The sequence below is a fragment of the Megachile rotundata genome, chromosome 2, assembly GCF_050947335.1.
Source record: "Megachile rotundata isolate GNS110a chromosome 2, iyMegRotu1, whole genome shotgun sequence".
NCBI lineage: Eukaryota > Metazoa > Arthropoda > Insecta > Hymenoptera > Megachilidae > Megachile > Megachile rotundata.
In genome coordinates, this window is record NC_134984.1 from 4,984,559 (window position 1) to 5,000,294 (window position 15,736).

General features: G+C 39.1%; 1 protein-coding gene and 1 long non-coding RNA gene across 2 annotated transcripts; both read right to left on the minus strand.

The window, feature by feature from the left end:
* Positions 1 to 958: 958 nt before the first annotated feature.
* LOC143265757 (uncharacterized) lies at positions 959 to 1,831 on the minus strand. The gene is made up of 3 exons (XM_076539570.1): positions 1,544 to 1,831; positions 1,276 to 1,461; positions 959 to 1,132 (listed from the first exon to the last, which is right to left on the minus strand). Exons 1-3 carry the CDS (start codon positions 1,646 to 1,648, stop codon positions 959 to 961), a joined length of 465 nt encoding a protein of 154 aa, XP_076395685.1. The 5' UTR covers positions 1,649 to 1,831.
* Positions 1,832 to 14,317: 12,486 nt separating this feature from the next.
* Positions 14,318 to 15,024, minus strand: LOC143266652 (uncharacterized). Its single transcript, XR_013041595.1, has 3 exons — positions 14,871 to 15,024; positions 14,618 to 14,766; positions 14,318 to 14,438 (listed from the first exon to the last, which is right to left on the minus strand). It is a non-coding gene; the product is annotated as an uncharacterized LOC143266652 (long non-coding RNA).
* Between the last annotated feature and the right edge of the window lie 712 nt (positions 15,025 to 15,736).

The following is a 15,736-nucleotide window of genomic DNA, read 5'->3' on the forward strand; positions in this document are numbered from 1 at the left end:
TGGCGAGATCTAGCAGTAGAGACATAATCTTGGGATTTAAGTTTAATAAGCTTTCTAACATGTGTAACAAAAGTAATTGTACGATGGTCTTAAGGGCAGGACCCCGTTTTGGCTTATCTCCGAATCGATCGAAGCGACGATTTCTATGAGCGGAGAATACTAGAAATAAAAAATCAATAAACTAGACAACTCACATTGCGTCATCTATCGACTAGATCTACAAATATATCTAAACTCTATTAGCCACCTATTCCTATTCCTATTACCAACTAACTTTTGACAGACAAAGGACGCGAAGGCATCGTTGCCGGATTGTTACGCTTGTATTAATATGGGTTCGGTTAGGTGATATTATCCATAGGAGTTCCAGTATTATATACTATCGTATGCACTATTACATATAATTTCTTTTTATTTATGGATATAGAAACGTATAACGACGCGCTTCCCTTCTGTTTGTGGACTTCTCGCCTCGTCGGCCTCGGGGAGAGTGGTGCGGTGCGGAAGTGCGACAGCTAGACATCGCGAATTTTCGAATAGACTAGTTTTGAATATATTCCATATATTTTTTATAACTGAAAAACATGAATTTGGAGTGGAATTTGAGGAAACAGGGAAGGATACTAAATGTATGTTAGCATTCTCCAATGCATTTTGTAAAATCGTTGGAGTCAATTAGCCGTTGCTATTCTGTCTTCCAACGATTTATGAATGGGAACGATGTTCATTATGGATGTGGCCACGGAGTGGGGAAGGCGAGGATGCTGAAAGAGAGAATGAAGTTGGCGGTATAATTGGTATGAATTGAGCGTAAAAAGAATGAATGATTCGGTGATTAATAAATGGAGGCATTTCTTGATTTTAAATGTTTTATTTTTATATATAATAATTATAATTGGAAATATATAATTTTAACTAAATTTAACTATCTATTTTGGTTGATTCCAAAAATTTCTTGTTAACTCCTCCGCGGCCGCCTCGCCGCCATCCAGAGTGGCGTCCCCCTCCTCCGCGGCCACCTCGCCACCACCCGGAGTGGCCGCCATCCTGACGGACCTTCTCCTTCACGGCCGCGGCCGCGGCCACGACTTCGTCGATCGGTTTTCAGCAGTCTTTTTATCATTTTTCTAATCTGAAACAGAAAAATAAAAATTTCAAAATTTTTGTTATATATTTTGTGTCAACAACTCTTTACGAATTCGTTCACACACACTTCAATGTGTTAGTTATAATAATTTATGGCGAATACATAATTTAGCTGAACACATTACTTACTTTATTTCTGGAAAGCGGATATTCGCTTTCCGCGCTTGTTCGTTCGTTTTCCCTCCGTGTTTCTGTTTCTTTTCTTCTTTCTTTCGTCTCTTTTTCTTTTCTTCTTTCTTTCTCCTCCATGTTTTTTTCCTTCGATTCTGTTGCCCTCTCTACTACTTCTTGGGCTGCAGTTTGAGCTAGTTCCATCTAGAAATAAATAATTTACATAATGTAATGTAACTAAACTAGTAAGACACCGTACGCATGTCATTATACACAAATTACTTACTTTTTCAATACCTTCGCGAATGTGTATAACTCCGTCCATGATCAATTTGCAATTGCTGGATCGACGATCGATTCCGCGATTCGCAATTACGCATCCCACCACCATCTCTCATTACGGGTAGGAATATTACATCATAGTATGCTCTGCAAAATACGGTCTCCTTCTCTTAGCTCAGCTGTTACACGTCGCTGCTTGGCCCGCGTTCTTTATTTACGAAGTATCTGCAACAGATAAAATAATATAAATATATAATTATTATTCCTCATATTATATCGACTATTGTTTAAAATTTTATTTAGTGGAATCTGCAGCTTATTTTTTACCAAAGACCTGTAATAATTAAAACTAAATCCTACATTTTGTTTGAAAAGCATACATTACCTGCAATGCACGAGAAGGTGAGTGTGCTTCTTCCATTATGATGGGATGAAATGAAACAGAAAAGATAACATAATTATAATTTCACCCCGTGAACAAGTCAACAGGCGCACGCCAATCAAGGGCGTTACTTTCTGTAGCAGACCTTTTTCGCTTTTTCAAGCGCTCTCTTTCATCCATTATAAATTGGGGTTTTCTAATGGGCATACCCCTGTTATACCGGCTGTCTACATATTCCGGTAGCATACACTCAGTGTAAAACTGAATCAATTTGCCTTCCATCTGATTTTTCCAGAACAAGTCGTCTCTTTCGACGGTAACGCATTTTATTCCTTTCCTTGTCCAAATGCAAAATATGCAATACGATCTGCCTGTTACGTGCAGCTGACCTTGCACTTGATAGTAGTATTGATGCGTTTTATTTAACGCAGTACCCACATCATTTTCAAATATCCGCCGGATAGATGGAATTGTCTTGATTGCCTCCTCTGGCAATAAATTCTTTGCTGTCTTCGGGCACTTTATTTCTACTATGCCCTCTTTATCGATGATACCATCCGGCGATGCTCCTATGAATGAATGGGATCTGCAATGAAGAGTCCGCATTCTTTAATACCTTTTCCTGTATATTTCTTCAATTCTTCACGGGCAATTTCTTCGCACTCTTGCCCGTATTTAATTGCAGGTTCATTAATGATTTTTGGATATATCAATCTTTTCACCAAGTTGCCACACAATGTTCCACTTCTTCGGCGGCATACACTTGCGAAATTCGATGCCGTTAGATGTTTCGATTTGTACATGTACCATCGCGGATTTTTCGATTGTCCGATTGTTTCTATTTGAATGGCAGCCTTCTTTTCTTGCCAATTACGGAGCATCTCCATATGTTTTTCTTGCTGCAACTTATAAATATTTATATCCACATCAGGTTTTGCAGCGTTTTCTCCATAATCTGCATCTTTTTCAGAGTGGTATTGTTTCCTTAGGCGTGTCGCGATTTCCGTTTCCTTTCTTTTCACAACATTTTTTTCATTTTTTTTCTTTCTTCTTATTTCCATGTCTGATAAAACTGGGGGCGGTCTCTTCTTCATCGCTCTATTTAATCGCGACAATGGTTCCTTGGTGTTGTACTGTAACACGGCAGCAGCACATCTTGCCGTGTACGATCCTCTTTGGCCGAATTTAATCTTTTCCCACCGATGTATTTGGCAAGGATGTTGTTGAAACTCTCTACGGGATTATTGTTACAGTTGTATAATAAACTTTCCGCATGAGATGTTAGCGGCTGAAGTATTTCCCTATGAGCTGGTATACTCCCATACTCTTCAACTGCGGGACGATGTTTGCTTTATTTTCTTTGCTTTTTCCATCGCAGAAGTAATTTATTTTATTACATTCTGCATGTTCGCCAAATACGTGGCTTGGCACATTATAAATGTCACAGTATAAATTTCTAATTTTTGTAGAGGTCGATACACTTTCGTTGCTTCTGTAACGACTCTGGAACCTAGATTCAGATAGTTACTAGCGCTAGTAAGGTAAAGAGCGGCTTTTACCAACTGAACGACTCGTTTTGGAAAATAAGTAAATGTAAAGATTGTGGGATTCGTGTGGTGTGCGGTTAAGGAATGAAATCCACAGGTCAATATCTTTCAACAATAAAGTTTATTCAATAAAATAACGAAGATGATGAATTTAACAAATAACAAGTAACAAATAACAACAAAATATGAAAAGTATACTGGTTTGATCAAAAGAAACTAAATAGATTTTTATATAATATTAATAATAGAAATAATAGAACTTGGCAAATTAAACAATACGTAATAGGTAATTGTGATTCTAACAAAATGACTCTCGATAGTTAATTCTTTATATTATATCGTACCTAAGTCTGATTTCGGATGAAGCTAACTTCGCTTTTATATAATTAACTGAATTCGGTTTTCTATAAGATTTGATTCTTGGTTTCGAACGCTATCGCAATTACAAAGTTTATCTTGATTGATACGTTTGTAGTTTATATAATGAGTATTCTTTACGGAATTATTAATATTAGCGCGTGATAATCTACCGCAGCGAGGAACACGACCTAAGCGTGATTCTCTAAGTGTACCTAAATACGCTTTCGCAAAGTTAGACAGATTAACGATTTTATCTATTATCTAACGCGGTGTAGTCGACTACTGAGATTACGCTAATGACAGAACAATATTCTTTTACTAATTCAAGTTCAAAATTTATTTGAATCTAAATGAATTAATTACTCGGAACAGTTACTCTTTCAATCTGACTCGACAACTAATTGTCCATGACCCTTTTTGTCAAAACGAACACTGACAGCCAAAACCAGATCGCTTAATTGGGGAGCCTGCGTTAGCTAGTTACTAGAACGACCCAACGATACAGAAAAAGGGTGAACAGTATAAGTTCAACAGGGTAGCAAATCAATTGATTCTAATTATAAAATCGTGATTGCTGAACTGCCACCCAAAAGACACGGGCTTCAGAGACCAAGCCGCTCAAATGGGGAGCCTGCGTTAGCTAGCTACGAAACGACCCAGAGCGAGCTCCGAGAATCTGATGGCGCGTTAGCAATCCGATGTAAAATCAAATATGAGTAGCTGAGAGCTATCCTTTCGATATCTTAGCCTTTCTTGGCGCCAAGTATAGCACTCTCTTAGCGGAGTTTCAGATGAGAGACCGTTTGAATGGGGAGCCTGCGTTAGCTAGCTACTAGAACGACCCACGACCAAGTATCCAAATGGCGTATACCCGCTTTACCAGTCAAGTATTAAGAATCGTTGCGGCTCTTCACAGCGAAAACTGTTCCGGTTATACTTATCTGAAGACTTCTAGCTGGCTCGACTTCGAAAACTGTTCTGCGATTTTGGCGAGCTCCGCTCGGACTTTTATACTCGCCAGCCTGGCGAATTCTCGGAAAACCCCCATAACGTCAAAATATATAATTGTCATATAAATTCGTAATTAGACATTAATTGTACAAACGAACGATTTAATTACAATATTAATATCGCATTCTACATAATGGTTTATATTTCTGATATAAAAATAGTAATTTAATAGTGTTTTAATGAAATTGCATTTTCTATCTCCTTCTATACACTACGAACGATTTCTATACGGATCGGAGCTAAATGTATAAGCATACGTTGCTTCTAGAACATTCCGTTGAATAATATTACAATTTACAATATATACTGCAATAAACTAACGTTTGACTTTAATTCCGGATAACATAATATTAATACGCTCGATATATATTGACTGATTTGTTTAACTAATGGTTTTTGATAATTAATAATATCGAAATTGTAAAATGTATTTCTAGCCTTCTCTAAACAACGCTAGAATTCCAAGAAATTCGGGGCTAGCTTCGCGGCACGTAAACACATAGCATTGCTGAATTTTCCTTATAGAATTATACATTTATTACAATGGTTATAAAATAATACATTAATTTCGTTTTTAATTGTTCTAACTTAGCTTGATTATTTTTGTAAATTACATTATCCTTACTAAATATAAAATAATTATTGAAAATAAAAATAAATATATATATTTGATTACCGACCGTCGAAATTAAACACATAAGCTTGACATACTGTCGGTAATAGTTTATACTGTCGGTAACTAAACTATTGGTAGGTAATTGTTCCGAATATGAAATTGCCATGTTGGAAAGAAAAACTCTTCTCCAGGGATGTTACACTTCTATATCGTGCGACTTTCACAATTGCCCTTCGCATTCGCCGAATGCTGTTTTCCACAGCTTTCCTCAATGTACCTGCTGTTGTCTTTTTAATGATTTCCTTCATTTTTCTGCAGAAATTCCGTAATAAGTGATTCGTGCATTCAATTTTCTTTACACGAATCTCTGTGTTATACGGATCTGCATCTATAATCTTTTTGTATACGCTGCTATCTCGGTCAGCGATTAGCGTGGAATAAATTAATCCACGCTTTTCGACGCTGGTTTGAAATCCTTCTACAATGGCATCGCTTTCCATAGCGGTGGATGCTCGGCTCTTGCTCCAATTTTTAAAGCATACATGTTTTCGTGGTTCCTTCTGTTCTCTTGCAGCACATTCGCAAATTTTGCATCTCTTATTGCGTACTCCAATGAATAAAACTTTTCGGGTGTAATATCCAACTATTACACCAACGCCCGACGCGGAGTGATATGCACCGGTGCGATAAGACCTCTTCATCCAACTCCCATCGACGATGACGGGAATGTGTGAGATTCCAGATTTTGGAACAACATCGCCTCTTTCGAGAGCCAATCGTCTTTCTACTTTAGCCGCTGCTATCATTTCTTCTTCCGCAGCGGCAATCAACGAATTTGTTATTTCGTCGTGATGTGTTATAAATTGTCTTTTCGACATACATTTTATATTCATTGATGCCAAAAATTCTTCCATTTGCGCGTAGCTGTCTCCAGTAAGCATTACTCCAGCCACGGCACTACGGTTTACATCCATTTCTTCAACTTCGTCGGGTTGACTGTGAATTTTCCCCTCGTAGTGGCACATAGTGCACACTGCGTTCAGGGTAGTCTTCAAGCCCGACTGTTGCATGCCAGTTATTTCCAAGTGTTTTATCCCGCAGTCTTCCCTATTATCCGCATGATGGCTTATTTTTTTAATTTTGTCAAACATGTGCTGCATGTTTACGATGTTCAATCCGTTTGAAGAAGATGACGTTTCTTCTGCCCGAGTTGCGATTACTTCTTCTATGATCCAGCTATCGCTTTCGCCATCTGAAGCCCCTGCTGGCATGTGTTCTTTCTGAATTTCCTTCATTTTGCGTTGTTGGCATTTCCTTCCATGGTTTTAACATGGATGTTAACACATGTTAACAGTGTTAAGTCCACTGATGGCCGCTGTACTCATAAAAACTTCATTTTCGCAATATTCAAGCGTTGAAGTCGAATTTCAGAAAATCGAGTCGTTTCTCTCACACCAATGCGGCCATCAGTGGACTTCCCTACAGGCCGCTCTGGTCGTTTTAGATAGTAATAAATACTCTGTACAGAATAAAGTCGAATTTTCGAGGATGCATGAGTGAGACAGACGCTGATCTAGGCAAGCCAGATGGCCGTAAGCCGTGAAATATAGTTCAACGATTACACTGTACAACAAATTTCGACTTTTTTTTGATTTCATAACAGCTACTATGAAATTCTTATAGATTTTTGCGAGCTGAATACGAATCTGAAATCCGTTTTTCTCTAGGACGTACAGTTTTTGAGAAAATTAATTTAAAATAAAATGGTAAATTTTCAACTTTGGGAATTTTTTGTGCTTTTACCGTAGCAGCTATTCAGTGGCTTTTTACACGAGAAGAATCTGTGAATTTTCCTGAATAAAACTATATGAATTGTTATTACATTGTAAATATTTAAATATGTTTAAATGATGATCAAAGTAAGAAAGACACCAAAAACGCACCAATTTCTCCTGACATTTTTCAATTTATTTAAAAAACTATGGGTCTAGGCGAAAATCTAACCATCCCACATGATAGAGCAGACATTTCTGCAGAAGAAAGCATCAAGCGAAGTTACAAAATCACTTTTGCTTTCCTTTTATAAAAAAAATAGTTCAGCAAAACACGCGCCGCTGTCAGTGGTACTCAATGTTGGCGCGGCGCGGCAGTCGCCCTTCCTGTTGTTTTGGAGTAACGAAATAATTGAACGACGTGATGCACGGTTATTACTTTTCTTCTATACTAAATTTATTATATACGTGTTAGACAATTGTTATTGAATGTTTTAAATAATTTCATGAGAATCATTTCTTTAATTAATAGTTAATAAGATATTTTATGGAGAATGTGAGAATAGTAAAATTTGTATACATACTTAAAAATAGTTTCTTCTTGCTTGACGTTTATGTACTTCTTTTCCTTCACTCTTCAAGTGCCAACAGTAGTCCGCTAACATGGAAGTTACATTTTTTCCAAGGTAGCGTTTCTCTATAGCACTAACGTCTTGATGAAACCGTTCACCATGTTCGTCACTCATGCTTCCTAGATTTTCCGGAAAAAAGTCTAAATGAGAATGTAAGAAATGCATTTTCAATGACATATTACACCCCATCTCTTTACAGGCTTGAAGCAATTGCTCAACAATTTCTGCGTAATTTATCGAACGATGGTTGCCAAGAAAATTTGCACACGTGTTTTTAAACGCTATCCATACATTCTTTTCTATCGGTGATAAACATTTTTCAAATTCTTCGTCTTTAAGTAAGGTGCGTATTTGTGGCCCTATAAAAATGCCTTCTTTAATTTTTGCCTCCGACAAAGCTGGAAATTTTAATTTTAAGTATGCAAAAGCTGCTCCGTTTTTGTCCATGCCTTTTACGAAATTTTTCATAATTCCTAATTTAATGTGATGTGGCGGCAAATATATATTTTGTTTATCTACTAAACTATTATATTTTATATTTTTTGTCCCGGGCTGAAAACATTCCCTCAGTGGCCATGTCTTAATGGTGTAATGGTCTGATCTTGCACGACTGTCCCATTCACATAAAAAGCAACAATATTTGGTATAGCCGCTTTGAAGTCCCATTAATAGTGCAATAACTTTTAAATCTCCACAGATATGCCATTTATACCTCTCGTAATTTATTTGTTCCAAAAGTATTTTAAAAATGTCATATGTCTCTTTCTGTTTTCTGCCATATGCAATTGGTACTGACGGATATATATTTCCATTATGTAATAAAACTGCTTTTAAGCTGGTTTTTGACGAGTCTATAAAGAGCCTCCAATCTTCGGGCTGATGTTTAAAATGTAATTTGTTGAACAAATTTTCTATGTTGGAACAATAGCACAAATTATTGTGAACCGCAAAATACTCTTGTAGCTCTTCATTTCATTGTAATCGGAATGCGTGTGTGATTGAATTTCGGGGAAGAAGTGTATCGTGGAGTCAGAATGAATTGAGAAGTCGAGCGTAACAGTCGAGCGTGAGAGATTGAAAAGTAAAGTCGTGCGCGAATTGTATCTTGTTGTTTTTCATATATTAAATACTTTTGTCTTATAAAACGACATATTTTAGAACGACGCGTAATATATTTTTCATTCCTTTAAATAAAGATTTTCTGAATTGTATTTGAGAAACCTTGTAATAATTTTTGACGTGTTTTGCTCAAACGCATCCAACGGAATTTTTTATTTTTAACAATTTATCAGAATCGTCGGATCTCATTTACAACACAATAGTATGAAATCGGAGAGAAAAAAGTTCGTGTCCGTTGCCGGGAATCGAACCCGGAACCACAAGAATCGTAGTCACCGGTTCTACGCATTTACCCACACAATTTCTTGAAACTTCACTTTCTAATAGTCGTAATAACGAAATCACATTGCACCGAATTTTAATAACAGAAAATAATATAACACATTATCTCTTGCCGGCTGTTAATTCGTCTTCTTATTATAAAATATATTTGAAATAATTATGAATAATTATCAAAATGTGACATTAATGCATTAGCTTCTGATGCAAAAATCTTTTTCAATTATCGTTATACATTTCTATATCCATAAGATAAAAAGAAATTGTATATAATAGTACATGCTGTAGTATTTAACATAATACTGGAACTATTGTAGATAATATTACGTAACCTAATCCATATTAAAAGTATTACAAAAAAGTAAATTAAAAAAATATAACATGAAAAAACTAAAACCGTTCAAAACAACCGGGATTCGATTCCGCGCCCTAAATATTACGAGGCACGATTCCTACCGATTTCGCCAATAATACTTTTGAACTCGTTTTCTATGTTTCTGAATATAAGGAGATATGACGTAAAATTCATAAATGTGGTTTTTCATTTTTTACAACTACAGTTTGCAATATAAAAATGTGAAAAAATTCTGTAATGTGTGCTATGTGAATCTCAATGTTTTAGAATTTTTTCGGAATTTTTGTACGAGATTAAATAGGCAAAATAGGCCAAAAACCGAAATTCTGTTTTCCCTTTTTACTGCCTGCATGGTTAAGATAAGGGGTCGAAACTTGATGTAAGATGTTTTTTTTTTTTTATATGCTATCGACTGTCGTATTGGATATTTCATTTGGCTCAAGTGCATTTTTGATCATGCCCTCCCTCTTTCCTCGAATCGCGCTCGCTAGGATTAGTAAACTTGGCTCGAGCCCGTATTTCTACAATTTGCTTGATGTCTAAAAATAGATTGATAGATATGGCAACAGCGTAAAAATCCGGCAACGATGTCTTCGCGTCATTTCTCTGCCAAAAGGTGGCGGGTAATAGGAATAGGAATAGGTAGGCAATAGAGTTTAGGTATATTTCTAGATCTAGTCGATAGATGACACGACACGAGTTGTCTAGTTTACAGATTTTCTATTTCTAGTATATTTTTCTATTTCTAGTAGATTTTTTGTTCTTTTAAATGACTATTGATAGATCGGGAGATGATTATCTCAAGCGTCTTTCCGAGAATAGAGAGCAGGGTGATGGGCCTGTAGCTCGAAGCCTGGTCGGCAGGCTGCCGGGCTTGTGGATGGGGACGACCTTCGCCTGTTTCCAGTCGACAGGGAAATAGGAGTTAATCAGACAGAACTGGAAAATGTGGAAGATCTGTAAACTGAGTTTTTTGGAGGCGTGTTTAAGCATAAGAGCAGAAACTCCATCCTTCCCAGGAGCTTTGGAATTTTTAAAGCCTGAGATAACATCCGAGACAACCCTCGGCGTTAGATCAACCCATGACGTTGGGGAGGGGGTTTGGTTCCTGGAGAACTCCATAATGAAGTTGTCGACCGTTGTGATTGAAGGGGAGAGCTAGCAGCGCTAGCCTCGATGTAGACTGACTCAGACTGGTCCGCGAGAATCTCAGCTTTTTCAGGCGCACTAGAAATAGGCTGGCCACCCCTACTCAAGACAGGAAGCGGTGTACTTGTAGATTTACCGGCAAGAATTTTATAGACTGGCCAAAAGGTAGGGTTAGGTTTTTGGAAAGAACCCAGTTTATTAATCCAGTCCTTATGTATAAGGATCCGAACAAACGGATGTAAAAAGGAAGATCCAAAACGCTGGACGTGCTTTCTAAGATGCCTCCTTTTCCTGATGAGTGAGAGAAGATAAGGATCATTTTGAAGAAACGCGTGTCGAGTGCGAGATGTGTCAATTTTCAGGGTGGCAGCCCTTCTAGCGGAATGCATCAGGGTGACAATGCTCCGGACAACATCATCAATATCCCGCGGACCAGCGAAGGCAGAACGCATATCAAAGTTGCCCGTCAGAGATCGATACTTCTCCCAATCAATCTCTACATCAATTCCCCAGGAGAGGCTCTCCGTAGATGCAGCAAGGACCACTGGGGAGTGGTCAAAGGGACCCGGGTCACGGGTGTCACATATGAATGAAAGGTCCGAGTCTACCAGAAAGATGTCTAAGGTGGAGGGGCTCACACCAGGGGCCGACCTGGTGAAATGGTTTGGGAAAATCACTTCATAGTTGTTGGAGAAGTGCTGATATAATATCTTCCCACTGGGATTGGCCCTGGAATTGTTCCAATGGCGGTGCTTGACATTAAAATCCCCACCGATGACAAATGGAGAACCAATACTGGTCAGATTATCCAAATGGGAGGGAGAGAGAGTGGTGGAGGGTGGGACGTAGGCCACCCCCACATAGAATTTTGGATGCCTCAGTTTAACAGCGCAGAACTCATACCCGACAACTCTATTCATGTTGATCACTGAATGAGCGAGATTTTTATTAAGAAGAATAGCAACCCCGCCTCCAGTGCCAGAGATTCTATCCTGTCTAACCATGGAAAAGCCTGGGCTGCTGACGACATCAGTGGGAGACAGAAAAGTTTCTGTAATCAGCACAATATCAGGTTGTTCCTTCGAGATGAGAAGGAGAAGCTCATTTCTGTTCCTTTTGAAGGACCTGATATTCCAAAGAAGAATGTTGGGGAAGGAAGCCATAGATTTTATTTTAGACTACCAAGAACTGAGATAAAGACTTGAAACTTTTGTGCATCGGAATTACAGCCACGAAGGCGAGTATTGAGGGTTTTGACGGTCGACAACATTAAGTCAACATCTACCAGCGAGTGGAGGGCCTGGAACTCGCTCATTAATTCATTGAACTTAGCCCCCTCATCGGAAGGAGCTGACTGAATACGGGGCAGTGGCCCATGCTTAGCAGCATCAGCGTATGACAACGCACGAGGCATGGGCTCCTCAAACGGAAGAGGACCCATGGGGCGGGATGGCCTGGCGGGACGGCTAGGAGGGGAGGCCAAACTACTCTCAGATTTTGCCTGTTTTTGAGGCCAGGAAAGTCAATCGCCGACGGAGGGGGAAGAGGCTTGGACCTCTTGAAGTCTCGACGACTAAGATAATCCAGTAGTGAGGGGCAGCCGGAGTAGTTATCTGTGTGCTGCCCGCCGCAGTTCGCGCACCTCGCAGGGGTATCGGGCGTCTTGGAGCAATCCGCAGTGTGATGTTTGGCACCGCATTTAACACACCTCGGGGGCATGTTGCTCTTTGACGCCGAGTGCCGGAAGGCCTGGCAGCGGAAACACTGAGTGTGGTTCTTATTGGAATAATATCTGACCCAATAGACTCTGGTTGAAAACAGGAAGCCAATTTTGTTGACTTGAGAGAGACTAGTACCGGCAGGGAAGTTGACACGGAAGATTGGCTTGGAAATCGACTTGCCAATTTGAAATATGGAGGTTGGCAGCAAGCCGTGGTTCTTGATTTCAGACAGGACAGCGTCCGTAGGAGTGGCAGGGAGGCCACGAAGGACAACGCTAAGGATCTTCTCGCTGTTCCTTGTAAAAGTGAAGAAATTCTTATTGTTCTCTTTAAGGAAGTTAATCATTTTTTTATGAGAGTCGAGATTATCGAATTGGATGCGGATCCCTTTTTTGAGCAACTTAAGTTTGAAGGTTTTGCCGCATAAGTCTGTGAGTTGCTTGTCGAAAACCGAGGCAGATCAAGAAAAGTGGGAGGCATAGATAGGTGGAACTTTCTCCGAGGTTCGGCGCGAGTGTCTGTTAGGTTCCGCTACCGGTATATCAGTGTCGGTATTAGAGCGACCTTCGGTAATATTACCGGCCGAAGACGAATTCTGCAGGGGAGCGCTGAAGTTCTCCGCCAAACAATCGAATGCGTCAGCAAGAACGCTGAAACGGTTACTAGTAGGGACGCATGGGATGGCGTCCATTTTGTTTGATGAATTAAGGGCAGGATCCCGTTTTGGCTTATTTCCGAATCGATTGAAGCGACGATGTCTATGAGCGGAGAATACTAGAAATAAACAATCTATAAACTAGACAACTCGCGTTGCGTCATCTATCGACTAGATCTACAAATATATCTAAACTCTATTAGCCACCTATTCCTATTCCTATTACCAACCAACTTTTGACAGACAAAGGACGCGAAGGCATCGTTGCCGGATTGTTACGCTTGTTTTAATATGGGTTGGGTTAGGTTATATTATCCATAATAGTTCCAGGATTATATACTATCGTATGCACTATTACATATAATTTCTTTTTATTTATGGATATAGAAACGTATAACGACGCACTTCCCTTCCGTTTGTGGACTTCCCGCCTCGTAGGCCTCGGGAGGAGTGGTGCGGTGCGGAAGTGCGACCGCGAGACATCGCGAATTTTCGAGTAGACTAGAAGTTTTGAATATATTCCATATATTTTTCATAACTGAAAAATATGAATTTGAAGTGGGATTTGAGGAAACTGAGGGAAGGATACTAAATGTATGTTAGCATTCTCCAATGCATTTTGTAAAATCGTTGGAGTCAATTAGCCGTCGCTATTTTGTCTTCCAACGATTTATGAGTGGGAACGTTGTTCATTACGGATGTGGCCACGGAGTGGTGAAGGCGGGGATGCTGAAAGAGCGAATGAAGTTGGCGGCATAATTGATACGAATTGAGCATAAAAAAATTGAATGATGCCATGTCGTTGACGTTTACGTCCGATTCGGTGATTAACCCCTTAACCTACAACTACGGGCATATCTCGTAGTGCGATGATCGGGTTATACGTAAATATTATGGGCATACTCCATAGTACGATGATCGGGACATACTTCACTTTTACTTTTAATAAATCTCTTCATAGGAAGAGGGCGTCTGGAAGCTAATTCCCAATTTGCCCGTGATCGAGACATGTAAACCTTCTTGAATGTAAATCGTAGGTTAAGGGGTTGATAAATGGAGACATTTCTTGATTTTAAATATTTTATTTTAATATATAATAATTAGAATTATAAATATATAATTATAAATAAAAATAGTTATCTATTTTGATTTATAACAAAATAGTTTTTATTAATGCCTCCTCTGTTGCGGCCTCCGCTGCCGCCTCACCGCCACCCTGAGTGGCCTCCTCCTCCGCGGCTTCCTCCGCGGCCACGACTTCACCGCTCGTTCTGGAGGAGCCGTTTTATCATTTTTCTCATCTGAAACAGAAAAATGAAAATTTCAAATATTTTTGTTATACATTTTGTGACAACAACTCCGTTTCTTTACGAATTCGTTCTGCAAGCAACATGGACGCCATGCACACACACTTCACAATTCAATGTGCTAGTTATAATAATTACTGCTAATACATAATTTAGCTGAACACATTACTTACTTTATTGCCGGAAAGCGGATATCCTCTTTCTGTGCTTCCTCCTTCCTCTTCTTTCTGTTTTTTTTTCTTTCCTTTTTTTTTATCCTCTTTTTCTTTCTTCTCCAATTCTATCGTCTTCTCTGCTTCTTCATTTTTTGCCGAATTTTGAACTAGTTCCATATAGAAATAAATAATTTACATAATGTAATGTAATTAACACTGGTAAGACAACGTACGCGTGTCATTATACGTAAATTATTTACTTTTTCAATACCTTCTCGTATGCATACAACTCCGTCCATGATCAATTTGCTATTGCTGGATCGACGATCGATTTCGCGATTCGCAGTTATGCATCCCACCACTGTCCCTCAGTTCCACCACCATCTCTCATTACGGGTAGGAATATTACATCATAGTATGCTCTGCAAAATACGTTTTTCTTCTCTTATTTTCTCTCTCGCTTTTTTCGCGTCTATGTTCATTTCTCTTGACCGTTATACTTGCCTTACCGCACTGACCTATTCCAGTGTCGTGTGCCCAAGCAGGTGGTGGGAGAATCTGTCTCAGGGCGTTGACCTCAGAAGACGGATCAGCTGTTACACGTCGCTGCTTGACTTGCGTTCTTTATTTACGAAGTATCTGTAGGATTTGATCTTCTCAGCATCACACCTTCTGGCTAACATATCCAGCATCGCTGGTTTTCTGTCCTTCCTCTCAAAGTCACCTTTTTGAAAGCTTCAAGGAGCGACAAGGCAGTATTGCATCGCTGAATCCGTGCCTGATCCTGAAGCGATGCATCCGGAATTCCATCTATTAGATAGTCTACTATCTCGTCGTCCTCAATAGGAACACTGTTTGCCAAAATCATCTTGTCATGAAAATATTCGCTGAACGGTTCTCCCTTTTTCCATGACCGCTCTTCAAACTTCCTTCGGCACGTCAATTTATTTTGCCTATGAAAAAACATGCCCCTTCATTCTCGAGCTCATCAATATTTTCGTTTGATTATCGTCAAGATGATAAGTCGAACGTAATAACTTCACCTGTCTTTCCCATTTCTCGTATCGTTCATCATTTCCATCAAAATGATCGAGCAGATCTCCGACCGCCGTAATTTGCACTTTTGACTCGTCACGA

Excerpts from the sequence above, each read along its gene's own strand:
- LOC143265757 (XM_076539570.1), bottom strand. The coding sequence starts at position 1,648 with ATGGTGGTGGGATGCGTAATTGCGAATCGCGGAATCGATCGTCGATCC. Across the intron at positions 1,462-1,543 it reads TTCGCGAAGGTATTGAAAAA|ATGGAACTAGCTCAAACTGC; the intron begins GTAAGTAATTTG and ends ATTTATTTCTAG. Across the intron at positions 1,133-1,275 it reads ATCCGCTTTCCAGAAATAAA|ATTAGAAAAATGATAAAAAG; the intron begins GTAAGTAATGTG and ends TTTCTGTTTCAG.